General features: G+C 55.9%; 1 protein-coding gene across 3 annotated transcripts; it reads left to right on the top strand.

Annotated features, from left to right (window-relative positions):
• The first annotated feature begins 84 nt into the window (after positions 1-84).
• Positions 85-25680, top strand: LOC140903530 (interleukin-36 receptor antagonist protein-like). Of its 3 annotated transcripts, none has more exons than XM_073324939.1 (6): positions 85-281; positions 14793-14879; positions 16772-16898; positions 22648-22851; positions 23724-23848; positions 24559-25680. In XM_073324939.1, the coding sequence occupies exons 3-6, from the start codon at positions 16829-16831 to the stop codon at positions 24766-24768; spliced, it is 609 nt and encodes a 202-aa protein (XP_073181040.1). In that variant the 5' UTR covers positions 85-281; positions 14793-14879; positions 16772-16828; the 3' UTR covers positions 24769-25680. The 3 variants fall into 3 exon arrangements, with proteins under 3 accessions (XP_073181040.1, XP_073181039.1, XP_073181042.1); XM_073324938.1 differs by having other exon boundaries at positions 14766-14879; XM_073324941.1 differs by lacking the exons at positions 85-281; positions 14793-14879 and adding an exon at positions 14891-14946.
• The last annotated feature ends 1020 nt before the right edge of the window (positions 25681-26700 follow it).

Below are 26700 nucleotides of genomic sequence, written 5' to 3'. Positions count from 1 at the left end.
TAATTCCACCCACTGATGCGTCAACAGCAAGATTTCAACATCCCCCAGCTTTCGCAGCTGCCTTCTCCTGCCCTGAGGCGGGGACTGGCCCAGCATGAGTATGCCATAGCTCCCCAGAGCCAGCTGCACAACACTGGACTCCCCAGCTCCGTATGCTTCTGACACCCCAAGTACCCCTCCCCACAGATCTGCGATAGCACCAGCCACAAAAGGACAGCAGCTGTCAAGGGACACAGCAGGGACAGCTGGGTTCGTGACTCAGGCGTTGGGCTGCAGCTGAGGTGAGCTGGATTCTGTGTTGGTCTGTCTGGCCTTCAGCTTCCCCATCTCAGTTGGGGTCTGTCACGGAGTGTGGGGGAGTCCAGGCCCTGCACCCCTCTTCCTGGGATCCACTGAGACTCTCAGCCAGCCAGTAAAACAGAAGGTTCATTGGACAACAGGAACACAGTCCAAACCAGAGCTTATGGGTACAACCAGGACCCCTCAGTCAAGTCCTTCTGGGGGAGCAGGGAGCTCAGACCCCAGCCCTGGGGTTCCCTGCGGTCCACCACCCAGCCTCAAACTGAAACCAACCCCCCTCCCCCCTCCCAGCAGGCTCCCTTCTGCAACCTCTGTTCACATTCCCAGGCAGAGGTGTTACCTCCCCCTCCCGCTCCTGGCTCAGGTTACAGGCTCTCAGATCTTCCCTCCCCTCCCCCAAAACTCCCCTGCCACATTCCCAGGTCAACACTCCCCCCTCCCTGCTGTGTCACATCTCTCCCCCCTTCGAGACTGAGCTGAGCGGGGTCCCTCTGACCAGTGACCTGGGGAAGTTCGGGGCCCCCTCTCCGGGACAAGGCATCCGCTATCAGGTTGGCACTTCCATTCACGTGGACCTCAGGAGCTTGGTGTTGGTCCTTTCATCTGGTGCAGCCAGGTCAGGGGAGAGGGGTCGGTGTACACGGTGAAGTGTCGCCCGAAGAGATAGGGCTCTAGTTTCTTGAGGGCCGCAACCATGGCCAGGCACTCCTTCTCGATGGCCGCGTAGTGTTGCTCCCGGGGTAGCAACTTCTTGCTCAGGTACACGATGGGGTGTCTCTCCCCCTTTTCATCCTCCTGCATTAACACCGCCCCCAGTCCCGTGTCTGAGGCGTCGGTGAACACCACAAAGGGCTTGTCAAAGTCTGGGTTTGCCAGAACTGGGCCACTGACCAGAGCCTTCTTCAGCGCCCGGAAAGCCACCTGGCACTGCTCGGTCCAGACCACCTTGTCTGGCTTCCCCTTCTTGCATAGCTCCGTGATGGGGGTGGCTATGGCGCTAAAGTGGGGCACAAATCTTCGGTAGTATCCTGCCATCCCAATAAAGGCTTGGACCTGCTTTTTGGTGTGGGGAGCGGGCCAGTCTCTGATCACCTCCACCTTGGCTGGTTCCGGCTTTAGGCGGCCACTCCCCACCCGATGGCCCAGGTAAGATACTTCAGCCATCCCCACCTTGCACTTCTCCGCTTTTATGGTCAGCCCCCTGGAGTCGGTCCAGCACTTGTCTAACCTGGGACACGTGGTCCTCCCAGGTCTGGCTAAAGACACAGATGTCATCAATATACGCCACGGCAAAACTCTCCATCCCCCTCAGGAGCTGGTCCACTAGGCGCTGGAAGGTGGCCGGTGCTCCCTTGAGGCCGAAAGGCAGGGTCAGGAACTCATAGAGCCCCAGAGGGGTGATAAAGGCCAATTTCAGTGGGGCATCTGCATCCAGCGGCACTTGCCAGTAGCCCTTTGTAAGGTCCATGGTGGTAAGGTACCGAGCTCCTCCCAGCTTGTCTAGGAGCTCGTCCGGTCTGGGCATGGGGTAGGCATCAGATACTACCCCTTCCGATAGTCACGGAACCGGACCGACCCGTCCTTTTTGGGGACCAGCACCACCGGCGAGGCCCAAGGGCTGGCAGATGGCTGGATCACCCCCAAAGCCAGCATGTCCCGGACCTCTCTTTCCAGGTCCTGAGCAGTTTTCCCTGTGACTCAGAAGGGGGAGCATCTTATCGGCGGGTGCGACCCTGTCTGCACCCGGTGGACAGTCAGATTAGTGCGTCCAGGCTGGTTAGAAAACAGCTGTTGGGACGGATGCAGCACCCCCCTGACCTCAGCTTGCTGGCAGGGGTTAGCTGATCCGAGAGGGGAACTGTTTCCAGGGCGGAACCAGCTCCGCTCCCAGGGAATAGATCTACTAAAGGGTCATCTCCCTGCTCCTCCCACTGTCCACACACAGCCAACACCACATTCCCCCTGGCATAATATGGCTTCATCATATTCACATGGTACACCCGGCGGTGGTGCGCCCGGTTTGACAGCTCCACCACATAGTTTACCTCATTGAGCTGCTTGACGACCTTGAAAGGGCCCTCCCAGGTGGCCTGTAGTTTGTTCTTTCTCACTGGGATGAGAACCATCACCGGATCCCCGGTGGCGTAGGCGCGGGCCCGTGCCGTGCGGTCATACCAGACCTTCTGCTTCCTCTGGGCTCTGGCCAGATTCTCCCTGTCCAGGCCCATGAGTTCAGCCAGTCTCTCTCGGAAGATCAGGACATACTCCACCACTGACTCTCCATCGGGAGTGGCCTTCCCCTCCCACTCGTCTCTCATCAGGTCCAGGGGGCCCCTCACCCTCCTGCCATATAACAGTTCGAAAGGCGAAAATCCGGTCGACTCCTGGGGCACCTCCCTGTACGCGAACAGCAGGTGCGGTAAGTACTTGTCCCAATCCTGTGGGTGCTGGTCCATAAAGGTTTTCAGCATCATCTTTAGCGTCCCGTTAAACCTCTCCACCAGCCCATTGGACTGGGGGTGATAAGCTGAGGCCCAGTCGTGCCGGACCCCACATTTCTCCCACAAGCACCGGAGCAGGGCCGACATGAAGTTGGAGCCTTGGTCTGTCAAGACTTCCTTGGGGAACCCCACTCGGCTGAGAACGGTCAGGAGCGCATCGGCCACGGTGTCGGCTTCAATGGAAGCTAAGGGCACTGCCTCGGGGTAGCGGGTGGCAAAATCTACCACCCCCAGAATGTATTTCTTCCCCGACCGGGTCGTCTTGGTGAGAGTCCCCACGATGTCCATGGCCACCTTCTGGAAAGGCTCCTCTATGATGGGCAAAGGTCTCAAAGCCGCTTTCCCCTTGTCCCGGGCCTTCCCCACCCTCTGACAGGGGTCACAGGATCGGCAATACTGCCGGACCGTGGTAAAGACCCCGGGCCAGTAAAAGTTCTGTAGCAACCTCTGCCGGGTGCGCCGGATTCCCTGGTGCCCTGCGAGGGGGATGTCATGGGCCAGGTACAGGAGCCTGCGGCGATACTTCTGGGGGACCACCAGCTGCCTCCTGATCCCACAGGACTCCACTTCCCCTGGGGGAGCCCATTCTCGGTACAGGAACCCCTTCTCCCACAGGAACCTCTCCTGGCAACCTCTCCTCATGGTCTGTACCACACCGAGGTCGGCCAGGTCCCTGAGCTTCCACAAGGAGGGATCTTTCCTCAACTCAGCCTGCAACTCAGCGGCTGGGGACGGGATGGGGACCAGTTCCCTCTCATTGGCTGGGTCTGAGGCCACAGCCTCTCTAAGCCAAGCCCCTCGGCGCTCCCTCCCCACCAGGTGTTAGCCGACGGCCAAGGATGTTTGGTGAGGTGCCAGCTATGCCCGTTTATACCATCCGTGACTTTAACCGCTAGGACGCACTGTCCCTTCGCGGCGGGCAGCCCGGGCTAGGCTGATGGATGCCCCAAGGTCCTAACCACCCGTGACTTTAACTGCTAGAGCTCAGAGCTCCTTCGCAGGGGGCAGTCAATACTGACTGACAGGTGCCCCAATGGCAGCACTAAGCCTCTCCACACCCGTGACTTTAACTGCTAGAGCTCAGAGCTCCTTCGCAGCAGGCAGCCCGGGCTAGGCTGACGGATGCCCCAAGGTCCTAACCACCCATGACTTTAACTGCTAGAGCTCAGAGCTCCTTCGCAGGGGGCAGTCAATACTGACTGACAGGTGCCCCAATGGCAGCACTAAGAGCTTCTCCACACCCGTGACTTTAACTGCTAGAGCTCAGAGCTCCTTCGCAGCAGGCAGCCAGGATTGACTGACAGGTGCCCCAAGAGTTTGCCCCGTGGAGGCGGCACAACTCAACGCTAGGCTCTTAGTACTCTCACCTAATGGCCAGGCTTTAGAGCCAAAACGGCTGAGGTTCTTTAATTGTGTTGGCTGCTTTACAGTAAACCAGAGAAAACAAGTCAGGCTTATGCACAAATGGTTACCAAAATTTATTAAGCTAGATTCTAATCATGTGGTTACAAAATTGCTAGTGTCTACTTATTTAAATGTAGAGATGTTACACACACAAACAAGTTACAAAACTGAAGCCACAATCCCAAAGAAAGAAAACAAAGTATAGAGCTCTATTTCAAAATATGTGTACACTAAAGATAGGAGATCAGGTGTGGGTGCTTCTTACCCTCCTTGCATCTCTCGATTCCAGCGGTGCCAAGCCAGGATCGGTCACTCAATTCCACGGAAAGACGAATAAGGGACAAGGCGTAGGGACCCTCTTAGCTGCACAAGCCTTGGGAGGCTGTCACTTATCTGACCAGCAGATAGATAGTGAAAAGCACTCAAAAATCATGGTGCTGTAGGTCCCCTACTTATACCTCTGTACTCCTTTCTTCTCTTTCTCCTTTCTTATGCCAAATTGGGGCTGGTCTGTCTGGGTGACGCCAGCTTTCGCAAGAGTAGTTTACACTTGCAAGGGAGAGAAACAATAAGTTTCGACTACTGGACATTTCTTTTATCAGGGTAAATATTTTCCCACCTAGGATGTTGGGGTGTGTGCATCACGCTATTTAGTAGGGGCTAAGAGCCATGTCTGTCACAGGGCCTCTGCCTGCTGGGAGCTTAATTGTTGTATCTGTTCCCAGAGGCACATTGTAGCAGCACACCTGTGCTTTCACAGCTTCAAAGGCTGTGCTGGAATATATGTTAAGTGCCCTGTTCCGGCTTCCTCCTGTGTTTCCAGCAATGCTGGTCTGAGAGGGGGGGCGGCTGGCTGTCTGGCTACATTCCACCCCTGTTGCACCACACTACATCCCAGATTGCAAGGTGGCGGTGATGCCAGCACCTCTTGCCCTCCTTGGGGAAATCTAGAAATACCCAACAACCAAATTAGAGGATGAGGGTTCGCGGAATTGGGTAGGATCCCTTTTTAGCTCTAGGTATCTGATTTGCGTGGAGGAAAGAGCAGTTTGAATCAAACGCTTCATAATACATAAAGTTACACAAAAAACAATTACAATAATTAAAATGGTTAAAACAGTTTTCACAACCGAATGTAAAACGGGGAGAGGGAGAATCCCAAGTGTTGAGCGAACCATTGCATCCATGAGGTTTGTCCATTCTCAGCCACTGCATGTAGTGGTACCAATTCAAGTCCCAGGCCATTGGTTGAATCCAGCAAGGTGCACATCCAGCCATTGGTAGCACCAGCAGCTGAGGCGATGGTTTGGATTGCTCCCCGAAGAGGATGTTCTGGTATTGCCAAGGTGACTGGAGCCAACAGAAGGATCGTGAGGGCTTGCAGGAACATATCTCTGGTGGGTCGTGTTCTAGCTAAAAAACTTATTTTAAAACCAAAAGCAAAAATTACACCTGCTATTATAAGTAATGGCAAATATATCAACAGTCCATAGTAGTCTCTAGTGATCACACAGGTCTGCTGCATGGTCCATTTTGCTGACAGGTTAGCTGGCAGGTTGCTCGGAACCATGGGACCATTCCTGCAATAAATCACATGGTCAGCCGGTCTTGGATGCGATCCAAGCCTCTGTAATGGTTATTAGCCTTTTATCAGCATTTAAGGCACTCCATACACCTTTCTCTTTATAGGCATGCAAAACGCAGGTAAAGGTTCCCAGGGCTGGGTGTTTAATCACAACAGTATCTCCGGGAGCATACTTGGAACTGTGCAGTGGTGTTCTGGCAGGGGAGATAGCTTTCCCTGTAGGGAAGAATCCCCTGCTGATTGGACTTCCTGTAGGAGTCTGTCTGTTGTTTAATCTCTGCACCACTTCGTCCAGTCTGTCTCCCCATGTGCCATCAGTAGGCTTCAAGTGATTCTTTAGCAACCCATTCCAGCGCTCGACCATGCCATTAGATTGAGGTCGATATGGAAGGTGGAAGGTCCATTGGACTCCATGGTTAAGGGTCCATTCCCTTACAAGTTTATTCTTAAAATGCGAACCATTATCTGATTGGATTTCTTGAGGCATTGGGACAATTGCTGTTAAGCGGTTTAGTCCCATAACTGTGGACAACCCTGTTGCCAATCGGGTTGGATATGCAAAACCAATTCCTGAAACAATTTCTACCCCAGTCAAGATGTATTTCCACCTCTGCCTTGTAGTGGGCAGTGGTCCGACATAGTTGACCTGCCAGGTTGCCCATAGTGTTTTTCCATCTCTTAGCCTGGCAAACCTTTGTCCTTCTGCTATATGTTTTCTAGTCTCAGCACAAATAGTGCAGGCTTGCACCAGGTCTCTAGCCTGTCTGTGGGTGATAGGCCACCCCCTGATATGTGCTTGCCGCACTAACTCATCACTTCCTGTGTGTCCTAAATTATCATGTAACCATGAATATAAGCGTTCCCATTCTACTTGTGTGGTAAAGAGCTGGGCAGCTGCATCGGCTAAATCGTTTAACTGTGCAGCTGGGGTATTATTCCTCTGATGAGCTGAGACATGTCCTATAGACAGGGGTTGTTGCAGGCCATGCTGATATAACCACTGCCAGTATTCCAGTCCCCAGACTGGTTTACCTCCTATTTCCCAGTGGTTATTTTTCCAGTTAGTGATCCACTGAGTGGCACCTGCCCATACCGCATAGGAGTCCGTATATACTGCGGTGGCTCCTGCTTCACAGGCCAGTTTAATTGCAGCCAATTCTGCAAGTTGTGCTGACCCATCAATTCCAGCAGTTAGGGGTGCTGCAGAGGTGTCTGCAGGCGCTGCTGCAGCTTTTCCCTTCCATTTTCCTTTGACCAGCCTGGCACTGCCATCAGTGAACCATACTCCCTCAGGCTTAGAAGGATCAAATGGGGCAGCATCCTTAATGGGAGACTGCTGTGGAGGCAGGCGGTATTCATCAGGCATTCCTACTTTCCATAGGGATTCCTGAATCATAGTGGGGTTCTGTGCAGTGTCTGCACTCCTTACCCTGTGGTGTATGTAAAGTGCCCATCTTTGGATAGTCATCTTTTGTGCTACACCAGGTGGTAACTCTTTCCCTTCCAATATAGGTGTAATGATTGGAAGAGGAGTGTGAATTGTGATGTCCTTATCCTGAGTTAATTCCTCAGTTTCTCTCAAGGCTGTGTAAGCTGCCAGAAGCACCTTCTCATAAGGCGTGTAGTTAGCCTGTGACCCTTGCCATGACTTGGAACCAAACTGAATTGGTCGTCTGGGAGCAGTGTCACTGTCTTGCCAGAGAGCATAAGACATTCCAGTGGCTCCCACAGTTAGGTACAAATGGAATGGGGCTTCAGGATGTATGGGACCCAGAGCCTGATAGGTGTGTATCTCCCCTATCAGTTGCCTGAGGGCTTCCTCATGGGCAGGAGCCCATTCCCAGGCAGCACTTTTCTTTAACAAATTGTACAATGGTCTGGCTATAATGGCAAAGCCAGGTACATGTTTTCTCCAAAACCCCAGGGTTCCCAAAATCTGTCTCAATTGATCTTTACTTTCAGGGGAGGTGCCTGATTTAGCTCTTGCACAGTGTCATTAGGCACAGACCTCCGACCTCCCATCCATACAGTACCTAAGAATTTTATCTCTTGGGAGGGACCTTGGCATTTCTCAGCTGGTAACTCTAAATTAAGGGCTTCTAGTGCTCCTTTGATTTGATTCATAGCCTCCTGTACCTCTTCTGAGGTTTTCCCACCTATTAAGATGTCATCAATGTATTGCACAGTTTGTACATTGGGTGGCAGGATAAGGTCATCTAGGACCTTTGCCAGTGCCCCATGGCAAATAGTGGGTGAGTGTTTAAACCCTTGTGGCATTCGGGTAAAAGTGTATTGTACACCTTTCCAAGTAAAAGCAAATCTTTCCTGGTCAGCTGGTTGCAAAGGGACCATGAAGAACATGTCCTTTACATCTAATACTGCTAGCCAGGGTTTATCCCAGGTTTGTATGGTGTTTACAATATCTGTTATGCTAGGGACTGCTGCAGTTAATGGTCCAGTGTTACTGTTTAGCTTCCTATAGTCTATAGTGAGTCTCCATTTGCCATTTGGTTTCTTGATGGGCCACACAGGAGAATTAAAGCGAGAGTGAGTACGAATTAAAATTCCTCGCTGTTCCAAATCTTTGATCAGGTCAGTAACAGGGCTTATGGCCTCAGCTGGGGCATTATACTGCTTTGTGTTTGTTACTGTTGAGGGCGGGAGAGCAGGTGCGCTGCTAAGTAAGTTTACAGAATAGTGGGGAGGGCTTTCCTCTTCCAGGTGGGTGGCATGAGGAACAGAACTGACTCCAAAAGCCCATCTTTCCCCATTCATCCTTCCCTTCTTTCCTCTTAAAACATCCATGCCCAGTATGTTGGCATTGCCCAAAATCACCTCATATTTTCGGGGCTGATGGTGGGGTTGCAAGGGGATATCCAGTTTTATCTTAACTAATGGGTAAGTTATGGTACTGCCATTTACCCCTGTAACAAGTACTTGCTTTCGGCCAGTAGGTGGCGAGCCCTGAAAACTTTCTCGCTTAATCATGGACCTTTGAGCCCCTGTGTCCATTAAGAAAGGAATAATGTGTTTGTCATTTACAGTTACATGTATCCGGGGGTCTTTTGCTGTTGTTTTCTCCTCTTTGGATTTAAGCTGGTTTATTAGGAGAGGAGATTGACCCCCGCAAGCTAGTTTCCCTGCTCTGGTAACTCTTGTAGTTGCTGCAGCAATGGAGTATACCGGGTGTCTGCAGGTGGGGAAAGAGCTGCAGAGGTGCACTGGGAGTAGCATGAGTTGTCTCCCAGTCAGCTCTTTTAAAGGTGGTTAATAATTTTAGCCGCTCTGTGGGCAGTCCATTTATCACATCTCTGGGATAACCTAAAGCCAGACATTGTCTCCACAACTTGGCTCTAAGCTCCTTTTCCTCCTGGGTTGGCTCTCGCTTGTGTTTATGTCCTTTAGATGGTGCCCCTTTGTTTCCCTGAAGGGAACGCATCTTAGCTTTGCCTGTCAGTGCTCTGATGTCTCCGAATTCTCTAAAGTATGACACCAGATGGTTTAGCAGTGCCCGAAAGGTACTGTTATGTGCTGCAGCTTCTGATCTAAGGGACAGTGCCATAGCCCTGTGGTTACTCGGAACTCCCTTAAGCAGGGGTCTGAGATCATCTACATCTACCTGACCCTCCCATGGGCTTTCGTAGGCTAACTCTTGAGGGTTTTGGCCAAGCATGCTAATGACAGCCACAGTTAATAGAGCTGTTTTTACCTCATCTATGTTGGTCCAGTGCATTACTGTGGGTTCATCTCGGTCTGCTGGGTAAATTCCTCTTGCCCATCGACAAGCCAGAGACCAAAGTGTTTTAGGGGTGTTCCCCTCTGAGTGTTCCAGGAATATTCCTGCACCTAAGTTAAGGCGCTCAGTTTCTTGGGCTGTCAGGCGTATATATCCACCCCCAGTGTCCCAGAGGCGGACCAGCCACTCTATTATACCTTCCTCAGGCTTTTTAGCAAAATCTCCCTGGATTGTTTTTAACTACATGGGAGTATATTGGCGGGTGGTAATTTTGGTAAAGTGTGTTGGAGCTTTACTCCCTTTTCCCTTTTTACCTCCCTTCTTTGTTTTTGAAGAGGTGGATGGATAATTGTCATCCCCTTCTTCATCCAGCTCTGCCCCACTCAAATTTTCCTCATGTTCTTCTGATTTGTGATGTGTGATAGCTGGTCTTAATTTTACAGAGGGACCTTCCTCCTCAGAGGAGGGGAACTCATCTGCTGAATCCCAAATGTCTCCATCCCATTCCTCAGGGTCTAGCCAGAGAGCAGTCTCAACTTTAGCCCGGTTGATTCTGCGTGTTTTAGTCTCCAGCTTTTCCCTTCGTTCTATCCCTTCTTTCTCAATTAAGGGAAGTAATCTTTTCTGAAGATGTTCCATATCCCTATTCAGTGTTCTTACTCTGGTATCTAAATTCTGGCATTCCTTGCGCAGTGTGTCCCTTTCCTGTTGTAGCCTATTAAATTCTATTGCCAGACTATGATAATCCTTACAGGCAGCTTGCCAAATGTTAGTAAGCAGCCATATACAAGCACCTTTTCCTTTCCCTTTCTTCATCTTGCAGGCAGTTCTCCAGTTACAGAAATGCTGCCAGATCTCTGCTGGTTTTCCCCAATATTTCTCCAGCAGTTCTTTGCTCCACAGAGGATTTCCCCATCCCTCTTGGGTCAAACTTTTCTCTAGCTCAGGGAATTCTGTGGTGTTTATCATGACTGGTTTCATTGTGTTACTGTAGTGCAGCCTATATCACAATCCTGTTCGTGACGCCAATTTCTGTTAGCTGACGGCCAAGGATGTTTGGTGAGGTGCCAGCTATGCCCGTTTATACCATCTGTGACTTTAGGACACACTGTCCCTTCGCGGCGGGCAGCCCGGGCTAGGCTGACGGATGCCCCAAGGTCCTAACCACCCGTGACTTTAACTGCTAGAGCTCAGAGCTCCTTCGCAGCGGGCAGTCAATACTGACTGACAGGTGCCCCAATGGCAGCACTAAGAGCCTCTCCACACCCGTGACTTTAACTGCTAGAGCTCAGAGCTCCTTCGCAGCGGGCAGCCAGGATTGACTGACAGGTGCCCCAAGAGTTTGCCCCGTGGAGGCGGCACAACTCAACGCTAGGCTCTTAGTACTCTCACCTAATGGCCAGGCTTTAGAGCCAAAACGGCTGAGGTTCTTTAATTGTGTTGGCTGCTTTACAGTAAACCAGAGAAAACAAGTCAGGCTTATGCACAAATGGTTACCAAAATTTATTAAGCTAGATTCTAATCATGTGGTTACAAAATTGCTAGTGTCTACTTATTTAAATGTAGAGATGTTACACACACAAACAAGTTACAAAACTGAAGCCACAATCCCAAAGAAAGAAAACAAAGTATAGAGCTCTATTTCAAAATATGTGTACACTAAAGATAGGAGATCAGGTGTGGGTGCTTCTTACCCTCCTTGCATCTCTCGATTCCAGCGGTGCCAAGCCAGGATCGGTCACTCAATTCCGCGGAAAGACGAATAAGGGACAAGGCTTAGGGACCCTCTTAGCTGCACAAGCCTTGGGAGGCTGTCACTTATCTGACCAGCAGATAGATAGTGAAAAGCACTCAAAAATCATGGTGCTGTAGGTCCCCTACTTATACCTCTGTACTCCTCTATTCTCTTTCTCCTTTCTTATGCCAAATTGGGGCTGGTCTGTCTGGGTGACGCCAGCTTTCGCAAGAGTAGTTTACACTTGCAAGGGAGAGAAACAATAAGTTTCGACTACTGGACATTTCTTTTATCAGGGTAAATATTTTCCCACCTAGGATGTTGGGGTGTGTGCATCACGCTATTTAGTAGGGGCTAAGAGCCATGTCTGTCACAGGGCCTCTGCCTGCTGTGAGCTTAATCGTCGTATCTGTTCCCAGAGGCACATTGTAGCAGCACACCTGTGCTTTCACAGCTTCAAAGGCTGTGCTGGAATATATGTTAAGTGCCCTGTTCCGGCTTCCTCCTGTGTTTCCAGCAATGCTGGTCTGAGGGGGGGGGGGGGGGGGGCTGGCTGTCTGGCTACACCAGGGTAGGGTCCTGCGCCTCCGGTGTGGTACCCTCAACAAGGTCAGGGTGCAGTGCCCCTCGCTGGCTCTGGCTACGGGTCACAACCAGGGTGGTCTGGGGCTTGCTTGGCCAGTCCTCTAGGTCTCCCCCCATCAAAACCTCAGTGGTGCACCCCCACCTCCTTGGGGCCCTCCATGGCCCCCCATTTCAGGTGTACCCTTGCCACGGGCACCTTGAATGGGGTCCCGCCCACCCCTGTCAGGGGCAGGTAGGTGTTGGGCACCACCCGATCTGGGGCCACCACCTCAGGACGGGCCAGCGTCACCTCCGCGCCCGTATCCCAGTATCCATTGACCTTCCTCCCATCCACCTCCAGGGGAACAAGGCACTCTCTCCGGAGGGACAGCCCCGCGCCCACCCTGTAAACCAAGCACCCTGAGTCCAGAGCCTCCAGCCCTCTGGCGGAGTTGGCCTGGGGTACTCTTCCCTCCTGAGCAGGTGGTAAACTGGTAGCCCCCCTTGCCTGTCTGCCCCTCCTCCAGCTGGGTCCCTACCCAGTTAACCCTGGGTAGGTTGGGTCTGCTCAATTTGTCCCTGAGCCCGGGGCACTGGGTCCATATGTGGCCTCTCTGGGCACAGTGATAGCAGCTCAGGTCACGTTGGTCCCCTCGAGCGGGTCGGAGGGGCCCGACGCCAGGCGTTCCCCGTGGGAGGGGGTTCTCCCTACTTCCCCGCTGGGAGGCCCCCTGGTGACTCTCTCTCTGCATCGGGGGGGGTGGGGGGGGCTGTTCTTTTGGGACTCCTCCCGGCTACCCCCTGACCGACTGTTCACAAACTCGTCGGCCAGCTGCCCTGCGTGCTGGGGGTTCTCGAGCTTTTTGTCCACCAGCCACAGCCTCAGGTCGGACGGGCACTGTTCATACAGTTGCTCCAGTACGATTAGGTCAAGCAGGTCCTCTTTAGCTCGGGCCCCAGCTGCCCACTTGCGGGCATACCCCTGCATCCGGTTGGCCAGTTGTAGGTAGGTGACCTCAGGCGTTTTACGCTGACTCCGGAACCTTCTCCAGTACATCTCGGGGGTCAGCCCAAACTCACGGAGCAGGGCCTGTTTGAACAGTTCATAGTCCCCTGTCTCCGGCCCTGTCATCCGGCTGTACACCTCCACGGCTTTGGGGTCCAGTAAGGGGGTGAGGAACTGGAGCCTGTCTGCAGGGTCAACCCTGTGCATCTCGCAGGCATTCTCAAAGGCCGTCAGGAAGCTATCTATGTCCTCCCCCTCCTTCCGCTGAGCCAGGAAGCACTTATCAAAGTTCCTTGCAGTCTTGGGTCCCCCCTCACTCACCGCAGCCGGCGCCCCACTGCTCCTCAGCCTGGCCAGCTCCAGTTCATGCTGTCTCTGGTTCTCTTCATGCTGTCTCTGTTTCTCCTTCTCCTCCTGCTCATGCTTACGTTGCCTCTCCTTCTCCTGACATTCCCTCTCCTTCTCCTCCTGTTCATGCTGACGTTGTTTCTCCTTCTCCTCCCGCTCATGCTGACTTTGCTTTTCATGATCCTCCAGCTCCCTCATTTTCATCTCCCTCTCCCATTCCAGCCGCATCTGCTCCAGGGATGGGGAGCTCCGCCGGGATCTTCCCCCAACCCCTCCCCCAGGCCTAGGTAGGAAGGGTCTCGGGATGTCCTCGGCAGCAGTCTGACCCCTCCCAGCCCGGTCAGGCCCCAGGGATCCACCCTGCATCCGCCGGGCAGCTTCCCTCAGGGACAGGGATCGGGTCGTCGAAGCGATCCCTCTCCTCCAGCTGGGCAATCAGCTGTTCCTTGGTGGACCTCCCGATGCGCAGCCCCCTCTGCCTGCACAGCTCCACCAGGTCGCTCTTAAGGCGTTTAGCGTACATCTCCCTGCTGGCCACTCGCAGGCCGGGCAGCGTTCTACAGTTTCCAGGAAAAACCCCTCGTGTGCCAGCCCTTCTTAAGGTCACCACCTCTTTGCCAGGGTCGAGCTGCAGACTCCTCCACTCCTGGGACCGCTCGCTGCGATCCCCCGGGGACCCTGTCACTGCAAAAGTCCTTCTCTCTAGTCACACACTCCCAGGGGTTAACCGCCCCCCGAAACCGTCTCTCTCTGAATCTTCAGCACGCCTGGTCCCCGTCAATTCCCCTTCATTTTACTGTTCCCCAGTCACTTACTGCAGGAAGCGCCGTTCACAGGGTGCAGTACATCCCACCGCTGCCACCAGTTGTCACGGAGTGTGGGGGAGTCCAGGCCTTGCACCCCTCTTCCTGGGTTTCACTGAGACTCTCAGCCAGCCAGTAAAACAGAAGGTTTATTGGACAACAGGGACACAGTCTCAAACAGAGCTTGTGGGTACAACGAGGACCCCTCAGTCAAGTCCTTCTGGGGGAGCAGGGAGCTCAGACCCCAGCCCTGGGGTTCCCTGCATTCCTCCACCCAGCCCCAAACTGAAACCAACCCCCCCTCCCCCAGCAGTCTCTCTCCTCCAGCTCTTGTCCAGTTTCCCAGGCAGAGGTGTTACCTCCCCCCTCCCCCTCCTGGCTCATGTGACAGGCTCTCAGGTCTCCCACCCCCAGTGAAACTCCCCTGCCACATTCCCAGGTCAACACTCCCCCCTCCCTGCAGCGTCACAGGGTCTGCACAGCCCCCAGGACAATGGGTCCCAGATCTCAGTTGGGGTTTTGCCTGACACGATGGGGCCCTGATCTCGGTCGGGGTCTGGACAGTGCCCGGCCTGACGGGGCCCCAATCTCAGGTTTCTATCTGAGGATTCCTGCATTGGGGTTTCCAGACTGACCCAATCCCTGCCCATACGTCACTCAGTTCATGGGCTCTCCCCAGCTTTATTGTCCGGGACTGGGTGTTGCCCCTTCCTGGAAGCCACCATGTGTCAGCTGAATTTGCATGTTACATCAGCGCTGTCCTCTCCCGGCCCATTATCCCAGGTGTAACCGACACTCCCTGTGCAGCAGGGCCCCATAAGTAGCTGTGGAGCTGCCCGGCTGGTGCGACTGGTGCGACGGCACGCTCCAGAACTCACAGGAACTTGTGGACTGCAGGTACCGCTCTCCCACCGGGTTCCCAGTGCCACAGGCCTCCTCTGCCAGCTTGCTGCCCTAGCACCCGGTGGGTCCTCTGCTTTCTCTTCTGGCTGGGATGGGGCTGATGGGGTATGGGCATATTCCCAGGGGCAACAGGGAAGGGCAGGAATCCAGTGCTTTACCAGGTGGGCCCTGGGGCTGGGTTCAGCTAGGATTTACCAGCTGCTGGCTGAACAGAGAGCCCTTTGCAGCCTTCATGCCTGGGGAGTTACCTGGGTACAGGGGCCTGCCAGGGCTGGCCCAGGCCCAAGCCCAAAGCCTTTGGTGTCACCGGCAGGTCTCCCCTTGGGTTGGCACCTCAGCTGCTGTAAAGCAGCAGAGCTCCACCGACTCCTCTGGGCTCAGGCCTCCATGGTCAGAAAGAACGCCTAGGAGGACTATGACCTGCCACCATCCTGCACAGCCAGGCATTCACTCTGAAACCTAGTGATGACCGCAGGCATGTCACCATTGCAGACTAAAGTCTCTGCTGCTGCACATGTGGCCGTCCTGGGACTGTGGGCAGATCCTGGCACTATAGGCTGTGTTGGAGAAGGATGCCCCCCTCTGCCCCAGTCTGAATCCCGGCTCCCTGGTTAGAGACACACTGATGTGGCCCATCTCGAAGCCCCACTGTTGTGGCTTGGTCCCAGCCACAGGCAGGGTCAGGCCTTTGTGATAGCCAGGAATCCTGCCCATTCCAGACCGACGCCAGGTGCCCGCCTCTCCCCCCAAGGCTCAGCCATGTCTGGCACCCCAGAGTCACATGTGGGTTGGGGGACACCCCACAGGTGAGTCCCAGCCCCCAAGCTGTACATGGACGCTGGCCACGTGTGGGATCCCTGCCTTTCCGGGCTCCACGGGGCATGGGCAGGTGACTGTGAGCACAGCTCGTGAGCCGTGTCTGCACCCTCCACCCACGCGCCCCGGGAGAACCGGGCTGGCTGGAGCTGTAAGCTGGACGCGCCCGCACCTGGGCTTGGACTGGCCTTGGGAGCCTTCCAACATGGGCTAACACTGAGGGATGGCACCAGCAGGCCCCACCTCCGTGCCCAGTTCACACCGCTGGCGATCAGCAGTGGCTCCATGGGCATCAATGGTCCAGATCCTCTGCTGGTGTCAATTGGTATCGATCCACTGCTGTGTGGGGAGTCCAGGGCCGGGCTAGCAGGGGCTGCGGGTCGGGAGTGAGGGGCACTGGCAGGGCTAGTGCAGGGAGCCCAGGGCATCCTGAGAGGTCAGCAGCCCGGGGCAAAATCTGGCCGTGATGCTGCTGTCTCTGGTCACCATCTCCCTTTGTTGATAGTGAAGCCACAGGAGGAGGGGAGCCAGCTGCAGACTGTGCATGTGGGGTAAGGGCTGGGGTTGGGCTGGGGTCTCCCTTTGGCGGATACATTGTGCCTGGGGTGGGGAACTCAGCGTTTTCTGCCCTGTCCCAGCCGCCATCGCCCCCAAGGAGCTCTGCCTCCCCTTCAGCTGGGGCTGAGAGTGCAATGGTGTTGACAGCCAAATAGTTTGTGGAACTCCCTGCTACTGGATGTCAGCTAAGACCCCCAGCTGCACAAGCTGCTGCCCCCTGAATCAGCCAGGTGCCCCCTGTGTGCTACAGAGTGTATCTGTCCCCCATGGCCAGCCCTTCCAGGGGCACATTGGGGTTGATGCTTTTCCCAGGAGGCTGTGATTGGGAGCGGGGGTGCAGAGAAGGGGGTGAGAATGCCCCCCTGCCAAGCTTGTGAGTCAAATGTGGGTAGGTGACTCCCTGGGGCAGGGTCCCCCGCAGCAGGATCTAGCTCTGAGACCGCTGATCTGTGCACGGGGGTGGCTACGGTGTGGGGCAACTGAGATCACTGACCTCAGTCTCTCCTCTCCAGCTGGAGAGCGCTGCAGGAACACCGCTGTCCAGGCTGGGCTCAGGGGAAGGGCTGAGGATGGAGCCGGTTTCGGAGTCGGTCGTGGACCCCGACATGGAGGAGCTGTTCAGACTTTTCTTGGATGAAGGTAGCGACCCAGGGGCTAAGGGCAGCTGTGCCAGAGGGGGAGACGTGGATGCTGCTTAGCAACTGTCACGGAGTCCCCGGGCGATGCTCAGGAACTGCTCCCTACGAAGCCAGGCAGGACTCTGGGGAAGTCTCCTCCCTGGGAGCAGCCTGTCTGCAGGACACACAGCTCACCCGGCTTCCCCCTTCCTGGGTCTGACCTCGGAGCATTCAGCATCCTCTGCCCCTCTGTGCGCTTCCCACAGCGAGTCCACCCAGGCGGGGTCCTGGGGCAGCCAGAGGGTCCTGCCCCCCAACTTCACAGTCAGATGTGACTCTTAGCCAGCCAGTAAAACAGAAGGTTTATTAGACAACAGGGACATGGTCTAAACCAGAGCTTGTAGGTGCAGAGAAAAGGACCCCTCAGCTGGGTCCATTTTGGGGGACAGTGAGCCAGACAACCATGGCTGCACTTCACTCCTCGTCCCCAGCCAGCCCCAAACTGAAACTCTCTCCAGCCCCCCTTCCTCTGGGCTTTGTCCCTTTCCTGGGCCAGGAGGGCACCTGATTCCTTTGTTCTCCAACCCTTTAGCTCTCACCTTGCAGGGGGGAAGGGCCCAGGCCAACAGTGGCCAGGAAACAGGGTGTCGGCCATTCTGTGTCCAGACCCCTGACACCCCTGCCCTCTAGGGCTCTGCAATGATCATACACCCTTATCCCACCACCTAGATACTTAAGAACTGCCTAGGGGAAACTGAGGCACCCCCACACTATTCAGAGGAAACATTAAGAACAGTCCCACTTTGTCACATCTCTCCCCCCTTTGAGACCGAACTGAGCGGGGTCACTTTAGCCAGTGACCTGGGGAAGTTCGACCCCACCAACGTTTCCATGGATGTCCCAGCTTTTCTCCCATTCCTTAGCATCGGCTTGCATCAGCACCACGCCCAGCCCTGTGTCTGAGGCGTCGGTGATCACTGTAAAGGCCTTGGCAAAGTCTGGGTTTACCAGATTTACTGGGCCCTGGATTAGAGCCTCCTTCAGCGCACAGAGAGCCCTCTGGCACTGCTCGGTCCCGACCACCTCGTCTGGCTTCCCCCTCTTACACAGCTCAGTGATGGGGCAGCTGGGGAGCTCAAGAGGGGTACAAACCTCCAGTAGTATCCCACCATCCCGATAATGGCCTGGACCTGTTTCTTGGTCTGGGGAACAGGCCACTCTCTGATTGTCTCCCACCTTGGCCGGCTCTGGGCTTGGGCATCCACTCTCCACCTTTTGGCCCAGGTGCGACACCTCTGACATCCCCACCTTACACTTTGCAGCTTTTACCATCAGTCCTGCCTCCTTGGGGCAGCCCAGCACCCTCTTCATCTGGGACACAGACTGTTCACGTACAGAATCAGCATGGAGACATTCCTTTCTCAACAGCCTTGTCTCCCCAACAAGCTGGCCAAACACAGCCACTTGGTTATAGGACTGTTTAACTTTCTTAACAGCTTTCACTCCATCTGAGACCTTCTCAAAGCTATCCACACTGGATCTTTCAACAGGACAGTCAGTGGATCCATTTACAACAGAAAATTTCTGGCTGTTAGGAACTGAAACTTTCTTGATTAAATCACTTTCACACCCTTCAGTTGCACTTTCCTGAGCAACAACAGACTCTTTCTGGGTCTCCCTTACATCCAGAATTACCTCTGGCCCATCAGGCGGATTCTTACACAATCCCCTCTCAGGCAAACTTACAGACTTCCTAGATAAAAGGTTAGAAGCATTCTCCTTCCCTTTGCCACACACAAGTTCAGGAATCTTTTCCTTCTTGCTACAGGTTTCCACACACTCAGTAGGTAACACAATCACATCACCTTCATGCTCTCCTTGTGCCCTGGCTAGGATCTCACCCTGATTAGACAGAGTTGCTCCACCCTTTCCAACAACACACTAGCAACAGGCAAAATACAAGCACCAGAATTGTCTGGTCTTTGGGATTTTGCATAGACACTAACTGGATGCGACCTAGTTACAGGGCCATTCTCCCGAGCAGACACAAACTTAGGACCCTTCCCTTCCTGGACTTTAGCTGAATCCAGAACCAACTCTGAGACAACTGCACTCCCCTCAACCGGCACAGGCTGAAAGGCCCCTTCTGTCTGCTCCACAGACAAAGAGGAGCCGGACACACTTTCTCCTTCCCCAGACACCCAGCTTGGGATCTCATTCCCCTGGTCCCAGCACACAAGGCTGGTCACAGACAACTGCTTGGAGACTGGGGTGGCTCCCTCCATAGGCAAGTCAATACCCCTGACAGACACAGACACATTTCCTTCACTGTCACAATTCTCCACCCAGGTAACAGGCAAGGTCCAGGGACACTCATCTTCCACTCTCCTCGCCTTCCCACCCTGCTGACTAGACACAGCCATCAGCTCACAAGGCTGCCTAGGCTCATCCAGACTTTCCTTACCAGGCACCTTGCCACTCCCAACAGATCCCCTGCTGCTCTTCTCACTACCCTGAGCTACTTCCAGCAAATCGCAGTTACCCTTCTCAGGTTCCCCTTGACAAGCTGTGCTCTCAAAGCTCTGTTTTCCTTCCCTTACCAACCTCTGCTTCCACAAGGCACTAGATGTTCAAATCACTGAGAGACGACAAGTCCTATCCTAAGTGTCTAGAGATGAGACTAGACCTGCCATCCCCTGCATTCTCGAGAGATTAACTACCCAGCTGTTCTGCTCTGCAGACTCAGCTCTCCAGTCTTCCCTCTCACTGGCTGGGCCTGGGGTCACAGCCCCACTGAGCCCTGTCCCCGGTAGCTCCATCGTTGTCATGGACTCACTTCCCAGCAGCGCCTCTGGACCAGGCAAACCTGGTTGGCAGCCGACTTGCCCTGCTTGTGGATCCCCCCACTCAGCTGGGGTCTCAGCTCCCACTGTGCTCAGCGCTGCCCTTGCTTCCCAGTGTGGGCAGGCAGCGAGCTCGCTACTTTCCTCACTGCATCAGAGCCAGCGTGAGCCCCCTCTCCGGTGTGCAAGGGGGTGGGGAGCATCTCTCTGTCCCACCCAGCCCCAGGGGTCTGGTTACAGGCAGGCAGGTATCCTGAGCTTAGCCTCTCCTCCCCCCTGCCAGCCAGGTCATTTGCATTTTCACTGACAATTTCCATCTTAGTCAATTGGTTCCCTGGATTCAAATTCAAATCCTCGGCCGTTACAGGAGCAGGGACTGGATCTGGTCCCAAAGAGACAAAGTCATCCCACAACAGGACCTCACAGCTGATATCCTGGAGAACCCCAACTACCAGCCAGCCCCACCCCTCCTGTGTCTGCACAGGGATCTGGGCCATAGGCAGGGCGAGGGGCTTCATCCCTGGGACCTTCACCCAGGTCACACAGCCCCCCAGCATTTAAGGCTGCACCACCAGGGGCCTGACAACAGTTCTCTCTGTCCCAGGGTCTCGCCACCCCAGAAATGTCTCCCCATTGACCATCACCTTCCGCTCCCACTGGAGGTCCGATGGGCCTGAGCCCAGGAGACTCCACACAGACATATAGTCTACGGCCTTGGGACCCAGCAAGGAAGCTAGACACCGGGGCTTTTCCGCAGGGTCCCCCTGGTTCAAATCACCAGCCTGCTCAAAGGCAGTGAGGTGGGCATCCACATCCCCCCCTCCTTAACCAGGGGCAGCAATTTAGTCTCTAGGTTCCCCGCAGAGCTGGCACCCTGGGGTCTATCCCCACTCACCCCTGGGGGGTTCCCTAGGCCTCTCTGCTCCCCACCGCCAGTTCATGCTGCTGCTGCTTCTGCAGCTCTTTCTCGGGCTCTCGCTGTCTCTTACAGTCCTCTTGCTCTCTCGGACTCAGCTCCAATCCCGTCCGTCTCCGATCCCCCGATGGGGAACCCGATCGTGAAGACCCCCGTCTGGTCGGGGACAGGAGTCTTGGGGATGCCTGTCTCCCACTCCAGCTGCTCCCAGATCCTGCTATAGCCCCATTTGGGTAAGAATCTCCTGGTCATCCTCCTCCAGCTGCACGATGAACTGTGCTTTGGTGAACTTTCCAATGCTCAACCCTCTCTTTCTGCACCGGGTTACAATGTCCTTCTTAAGGATACGGTGACAGGATCACTCCACTGTTCCCAAGTTGTTGTGGACTCACAGGCCTGTGTGCTCTCAGCTCCCCACGGTTTCCAGGCCCCTGTGTGCCAGCCCTTCTCGAGGTCACCTCCTTTTTGCCAGGGTCGAGCTGCAGACTCCTCCGCCCCTTGGACTGCTCGCTGCAATCTCCAGGGGAACCCTGTTACTGCAAAAGTCCTTCTCTCTCCCAGAGCCAAGCTGCAGGCTCCTCCGCCCCCGAGAATGCTCACCGCAGTTCCCAGGGGGACCCCATTACTGCACAGTCCTTCTCGCTGGTCACAAACTCCCAGGGGTTAACTGCCCCCCGAAACCGCCCCTCTCTGAGCCTTCAGCACGCCTGGTCCTTGTCAATCTCCCTTCGTTTTACTGCTCCCCAGTCAGTTACTGCAGGAAGCGCCATCCACGGGGTGCAGTACATCCCACCGCTGCCACCAGTTGTCACGGAGTCCTCAGGCGATGCTCGGGAACTGCTCCCTACGAAGTCAGGCAGGACTCTGGTGAAGTCTCCTCTCTGATAGCAGCCCATCTCCAGGGCAAGAAGCTCACACAGCTTCCACCTTCCTGGGTCTGACCTTGGAGCATTCAGCATCCTCTGCCCCTCCCTGTGCTTTCCACAGTGAGTCCGCCCAGGCGGGCTCCTGGGGAAGCCAGAGGGTCCTGCCCCCCAACTTCACAGTCAGATGTGACTCTCAGCCAGCCAGTAAAACAGAGGTTTATTAGATGACAGGAACATGGTCTAAACCAGAGCTTGTAGGTGCAGAGAACAGGACTCCTCAGCTGGGTCCATTTTGGGGGCAGTGAGCCAGACAACCCCGTCTGCACTTCACTCCTCGTCCCCAGCCAGCCCCAAACTGAAACTCCCTCCAGCCCCTGCCCCTCTGGGCTTTGTCCCTTTCCCAGGCCAGGAGGTCACCTGATTCCTTTGTTTTCCAACCCCTTTAGCTCTCACCTTGCAGGGGGGAAGGGCCCAGGCCATCAGTTGTCAGGAAACAGGGTGTCGGCCATTCTCTGTGTCCAGACCCCTGCACACACCTGTCCTCTAGGGCTCTGCAATGATCATACACCCTTACCCCACCCCCTAGATACTTAAGAACTGCCTAGGGGAAACTGAGGCACCCCCACAATATTCAGAGAAAACATTAAGAACAGTCCCACTTCGTCACAGCAACTTGTCTGCAGTGCCCCATGCCCCCCATGCCCACAGGGTCCATCACAGCCCAGGGCCCATCCGGTGAGGCAGAGGCTGGGGTCCCTACAGGCCCCTGGTGGGAAAATGACCTGAGAGACCAGCAGTTGGAGGTCCAGGGGGGTGTCTGGTATTAGCAACTGTGTAGCCACAGCTAGAGAAGCTGGCTGAGATCAGGGCGCTGCCCAGACCCTGTCCGAGATCAGGGCCCTGTTGTGCTGGGCGCTGCCCAGACCTGACCAAGATCAGGGCCCTGTCGTGCTGGGGACCCCGGTGGCAGGGGGATGGGGACCCCAACCATGGGAGTGCAGGGGCAGGGAGGGGGACTCCAGCGACGGAGGTGCGAGGCAGGGAGGGGGATCCGCAGGCAGGGGGATCCCAGTGGCAGGTTTAGGGAGGCTGGGGGGGGGTCACACAGCAGCACCTGGGTAATGGACTTGTTGGTTTGTTTCCCAGCTGCCGAGGGCGAGGGCGGGGATGGGACGTCCAGCACAGAGATTATGAATTTTCCCGCCCCTGGCTTCCGGCCCACCCCTGGCTTCCGGCCGTCCAAACAGCCGCTCCACTACTGGATCCGCGACACCAGCCAGAAGGCCTTCTACCTGCGGGACAATAGGCTGGTGGCCGCGAACCTGCAGGGTGAAAATGCCAGCCAGGAAGGTTGGTTGCCCCCAGGGTACCTGCTGGGGGTTCACAGTTAGTGACTTCACGCCACCCCCTTCCCAAAGTCCCCTCCGCACCTGGCTCCAGCCTCCTTGGTCCATTTGGCTCCCGGGCGCTGGGAGACACCAGGCAGGGCTCTGTCCCCACACAAGGCTCCTGGTAGTTTGCAGCCAGCGATGCCCACCCCAAGGAGCTGAGATAGCAGCAGAGCCAGGTGCCCCCTACCCCACTCGCTTTGCTGGTCTCCCAGTCTCTTTCCAGTGGCTGGCACGTTGCACACTAATGGAACAGCTGCTCAGGGGAACCCTTTGCAACAAGCGTTATTGGTCCTACAACCCCAGGAAGGGCGGAGCATGGTCCTGAGCCCCCACCCAGACCCTCCACTGTTCCTAGGGCCAGTGGGAAATCAGGTCCCAGCCTGGGGAAATTCCCACCTTTCGAATTTCGTTTCCATCCCGAGTTGGGGTGAACAGTCCAAATCTTGCCCAGCGGGGAGGGGCAGGTTGGGAACGGGGGGAAGTTTGGTGTCACTTTGCCCGGAGGGATTGAACCGCGACTGCCCTAGCTACTGTAGGGCCTCGTGGGGGCTGTAGTTCACTCGCCTCATTCTTCTCTTCTCCTCTCTGGGCCAAGCTCTCCAGTTGGACTACAGCTCCCAAGATGCACTGCCATGCAAGACCCATGATTCTACCACGGTGCATCCTGGGAGATGTAGTCCAGCCAGGGAGCCTAGCCCCTGGAGGACAATGGGACCACAAGGCAGTGAGGGGGGACCAGGAGCAACCCATGCTGGGAGGTCAGTGACCTGGCCTGCAGGAGGCCCTGGCCGTGCTTTGATCACATTTCCCCCTCCCAATCTCCCTCTGCAGAGAAGGTCAGCGTGGTCCCCAACAGGGGGCTGGAGCGCAAGAGGTGTCCCCTGATCCTGGGCATCAAAGGCGGCAGGCAGGGCCTGTCGTGTGGAACAGCCAAGCAGCCCCGGCTGCAGCTGGAGGTGAGTGCCATGCCAGGGACCCCCTGCCGGCCCCTCCCTGAGTCTCTGCTGCGGGGTTCTCAAAACCCTGCTCAGAGCCAGGGCTGGACCAGGGCGTAGGCCCTACCAGCCAGCATCTGGAGCCCACCTCCTGGGGTCACGGGAGTGCCCCACACTCTCAGCATTCATCACAGAAAAGTTTCAGAGTAGCAGCTGTGTTAGTCTGTATTCACAAAAAGAAAAGGAGTACTTGTGGCACCTTAGAGACTAACCAATTTATTTGAGCATAAGCTTTTGTGAGCTACAGCTCACTTCATCGGATGCATTCATGAATGCATCCGATGAAGTGGGCTGTAGCTCACGAAAGCTTATGCTCAAATAAATTTGTTAGTCTCTCAGGTGCCACAAGTCCTCCTGTTCTTATCACAGAAAAGGTTCATCTCCAGGCATCCTGGCTGTGCAGAATGGAACTGAAGCAGAGCCAATGCCTGAGTTTGCAGAGAGCCTGAGCCCACAGGTCAGAGAGGAGGGAACAGCCCTGGCCTCTCAATGGGCCTGGCTGGGTTTTGGCCAGTAGGCCCCAATCCCCCTCCCTAGTCAATACAAATAGTCACCCCTGGGGCCCAGCTCAGCCTCCCAGCCCCACACTCATCCCGGCGCCGAGGGCGTTGTGTCCGGCTGTCCCACGGCATCGCTCATTCTAACCTCTTCCCCGCGCCCTCCCCCCACAGGACGTGCACCTCACCGAGCTCTTTGACAAGCATGAGGAGGCCAAGCGCTTCACCTTCTTCAAGACCTACAACGGCAGCACGCACCGCTTCGAGGCGGCTGCCTACCCAGGCTGGTTCCTCTGCACCTCAGCCCAGGCCAACGAGCCCATCGGCCTCACCGCCCGCCTGGGGGAAGCTGCTATCACCGACTTCTATTTCAAGCGCAAATAGGCCCCGGGTGGGGGCCGGGCAGCAGGAGCCAGAAACCAGCCCTATCCTTGGGGCACGGTGCTGCTTCAGTCCTGCCCTCTCGGTGGCTAGCCGTGGGGGGGGGTTAGAGCTACCCACCCCCAATGGGAACCCCAGGAGGGCATGGCAGCCTCAGTTTCCCTGTCTTCCCTGGGCCTGTCAGCTCTTTGACTGGCCGGTGCCTGAGCCCCTGGCGTAGCACTGACCAGTACATGCGACGGGGCTCAGTTTGTCTCCCGGCCCCAGCGCCTTCCCGGGGTTGAAGTCTTAGCTGGCATGGGAAGCAAGCGACTGATTTGTACCGGATCCACTTCTCAGGGCGCACGAGGCCTGGCCCAGCTTTGCTCCCGGTCCCGTTAGAGGGGCTGACAGAGTACTGCTGATGGGAAGAGATCTTGGATTCTAGCCTGAGGCCTGTGTACCTGGCCCGGCCAGTGGGGGTCTATGCACCCAGCCAGCAGAGAACCAGGGTCACTTGTAGCTGGAAGGACCTTTGGGGGTCGTCTGCTTCAGCTGCTGCCCTGAGGCAGGATCGAGTCTGACAGGTTTCTCCAGCCTGCTCTTAACCCTCTGGTGCCGGGGGTCCCACAGCCTGTAACCACTGGGGATCTGCTCCGGCACTGGGCCAGCTGCGGTGCTAGGAACTGTCACTCTTGTGTGGCTGATTTTGGATGCAGCTGCCCCCTGGGGTTACCCTTGCTAACCCCCTGGCCCCCCCTAAAAAAGCTAGGGCCAGAAGAGGCTGGCGTGTGGGTCCTTGGGGGCCGTATTTGAGGCACAAGAGGCTAAGTGGCAGGGCCTGGAGGAGTTGGAGCATATGGGGTTCATTTCGGTCTCTCGCTTCATACCAGCCCCCAACCCCCATCTGTGGGTCTGGCTTTCCCCTCTCTTTGTACAGGCTGTTTTGAGAAATAAAACGGCTCGAAATGCCCAGGGAATCACTGCCAAACACACGAGTGCCAGGCGGGGCGGGGGGGGGGGGGGCGGAATTCGGCTGAGTGTGTGGTCGACATTTGAAAATGGGGGATGGGGGTGAACCAATGGGCAGTGGGCTGGAGGAGGGAAATCCAGGGTCAGTGGCTGGTCAGGCAGGGGATGGCTGGGGGGTAACTGGATGGGGGGACCCCAGGAACCGAAGGGGGCCGGGGATGCAGGAGGTAACGGTTGGGGGCAGTGTAAGCGGGACTGGGGATCCATGGGGGAGGGCCGGATCCCCCAGCTCCATATACACAGCTGTACGAGCCAGGCTCCCTGGCTGTCTCCAGGCCTCTCTCCAGGTCTCTGGGCAGAGAGAAGGGGCAGGAGGGTGCTCCTGGCGGCAAGGCAGGTGTCCCGGACTCCCGGGCCCCGTGCTCTCTCAGCTCCATATGGCCCGTCAGTCTGACAGCCCTCCCCGGGGGTTCACTCTCGGGGATTAAACCCCACTTCCTGGCCCGCACCTCTCTGAGCCATCAGCACACCTGGCTCTGCCGTGGGCCCCCGGGGCCGCCACACCCAGGGGAGCAATGCCCCCCGATCTCTAGCCTGCCGTGACAGGTGGGTTCATTGTATGTCTGAACACAGCACAGGCTGTCCTCAGGGGCCTCAGGGGCCTGGCCAGTCTTAGCCCCGTCCATGTGTCCCCATTCCCATGGCCTCCCGCTGCTCTTTGTCCCCAGTCCAGCAGCCCCCTCCTCCGCCCTTTGTCTTTGTTCCTGGGCAAAGAGATCATCTGGGCCCTCTCTCTTCCCTCCTTACACCCCTGGCCTGGTGCCCCATGCCCAGACACCCCCCTGCAGCTGTCCCTCCCCATCATGCACTGGCTGGGCAGACAGCAATGCTGAGTCACCAGGAGGCACCAGGGCTCTGTGTGCCCAGGCAGGGCTGCCCAGGGGATTCAGGGGGCCTGGGGTCTTCGGCGGTGGGGATCCTTCC

Source organism: Lepidochelys kempii, chromosome 26, assembly GCF_965140265.1.
Source record: "Lepidochelys kempii isolate rLepKem1 chromosome 26, rLepKem1.hap2, whole genome shotgun sequence".
NCBI lineage: Eukaryota > Metazoa > Chordata > Testudines > Cheloniidae > Lepidochelys > Lepidochelys kempii.
The sequence above is the reverse complement of the archived record's forward strand: the minus strand, read 5'-3'. Positions and strand labels throughout refer to the sequence as shown.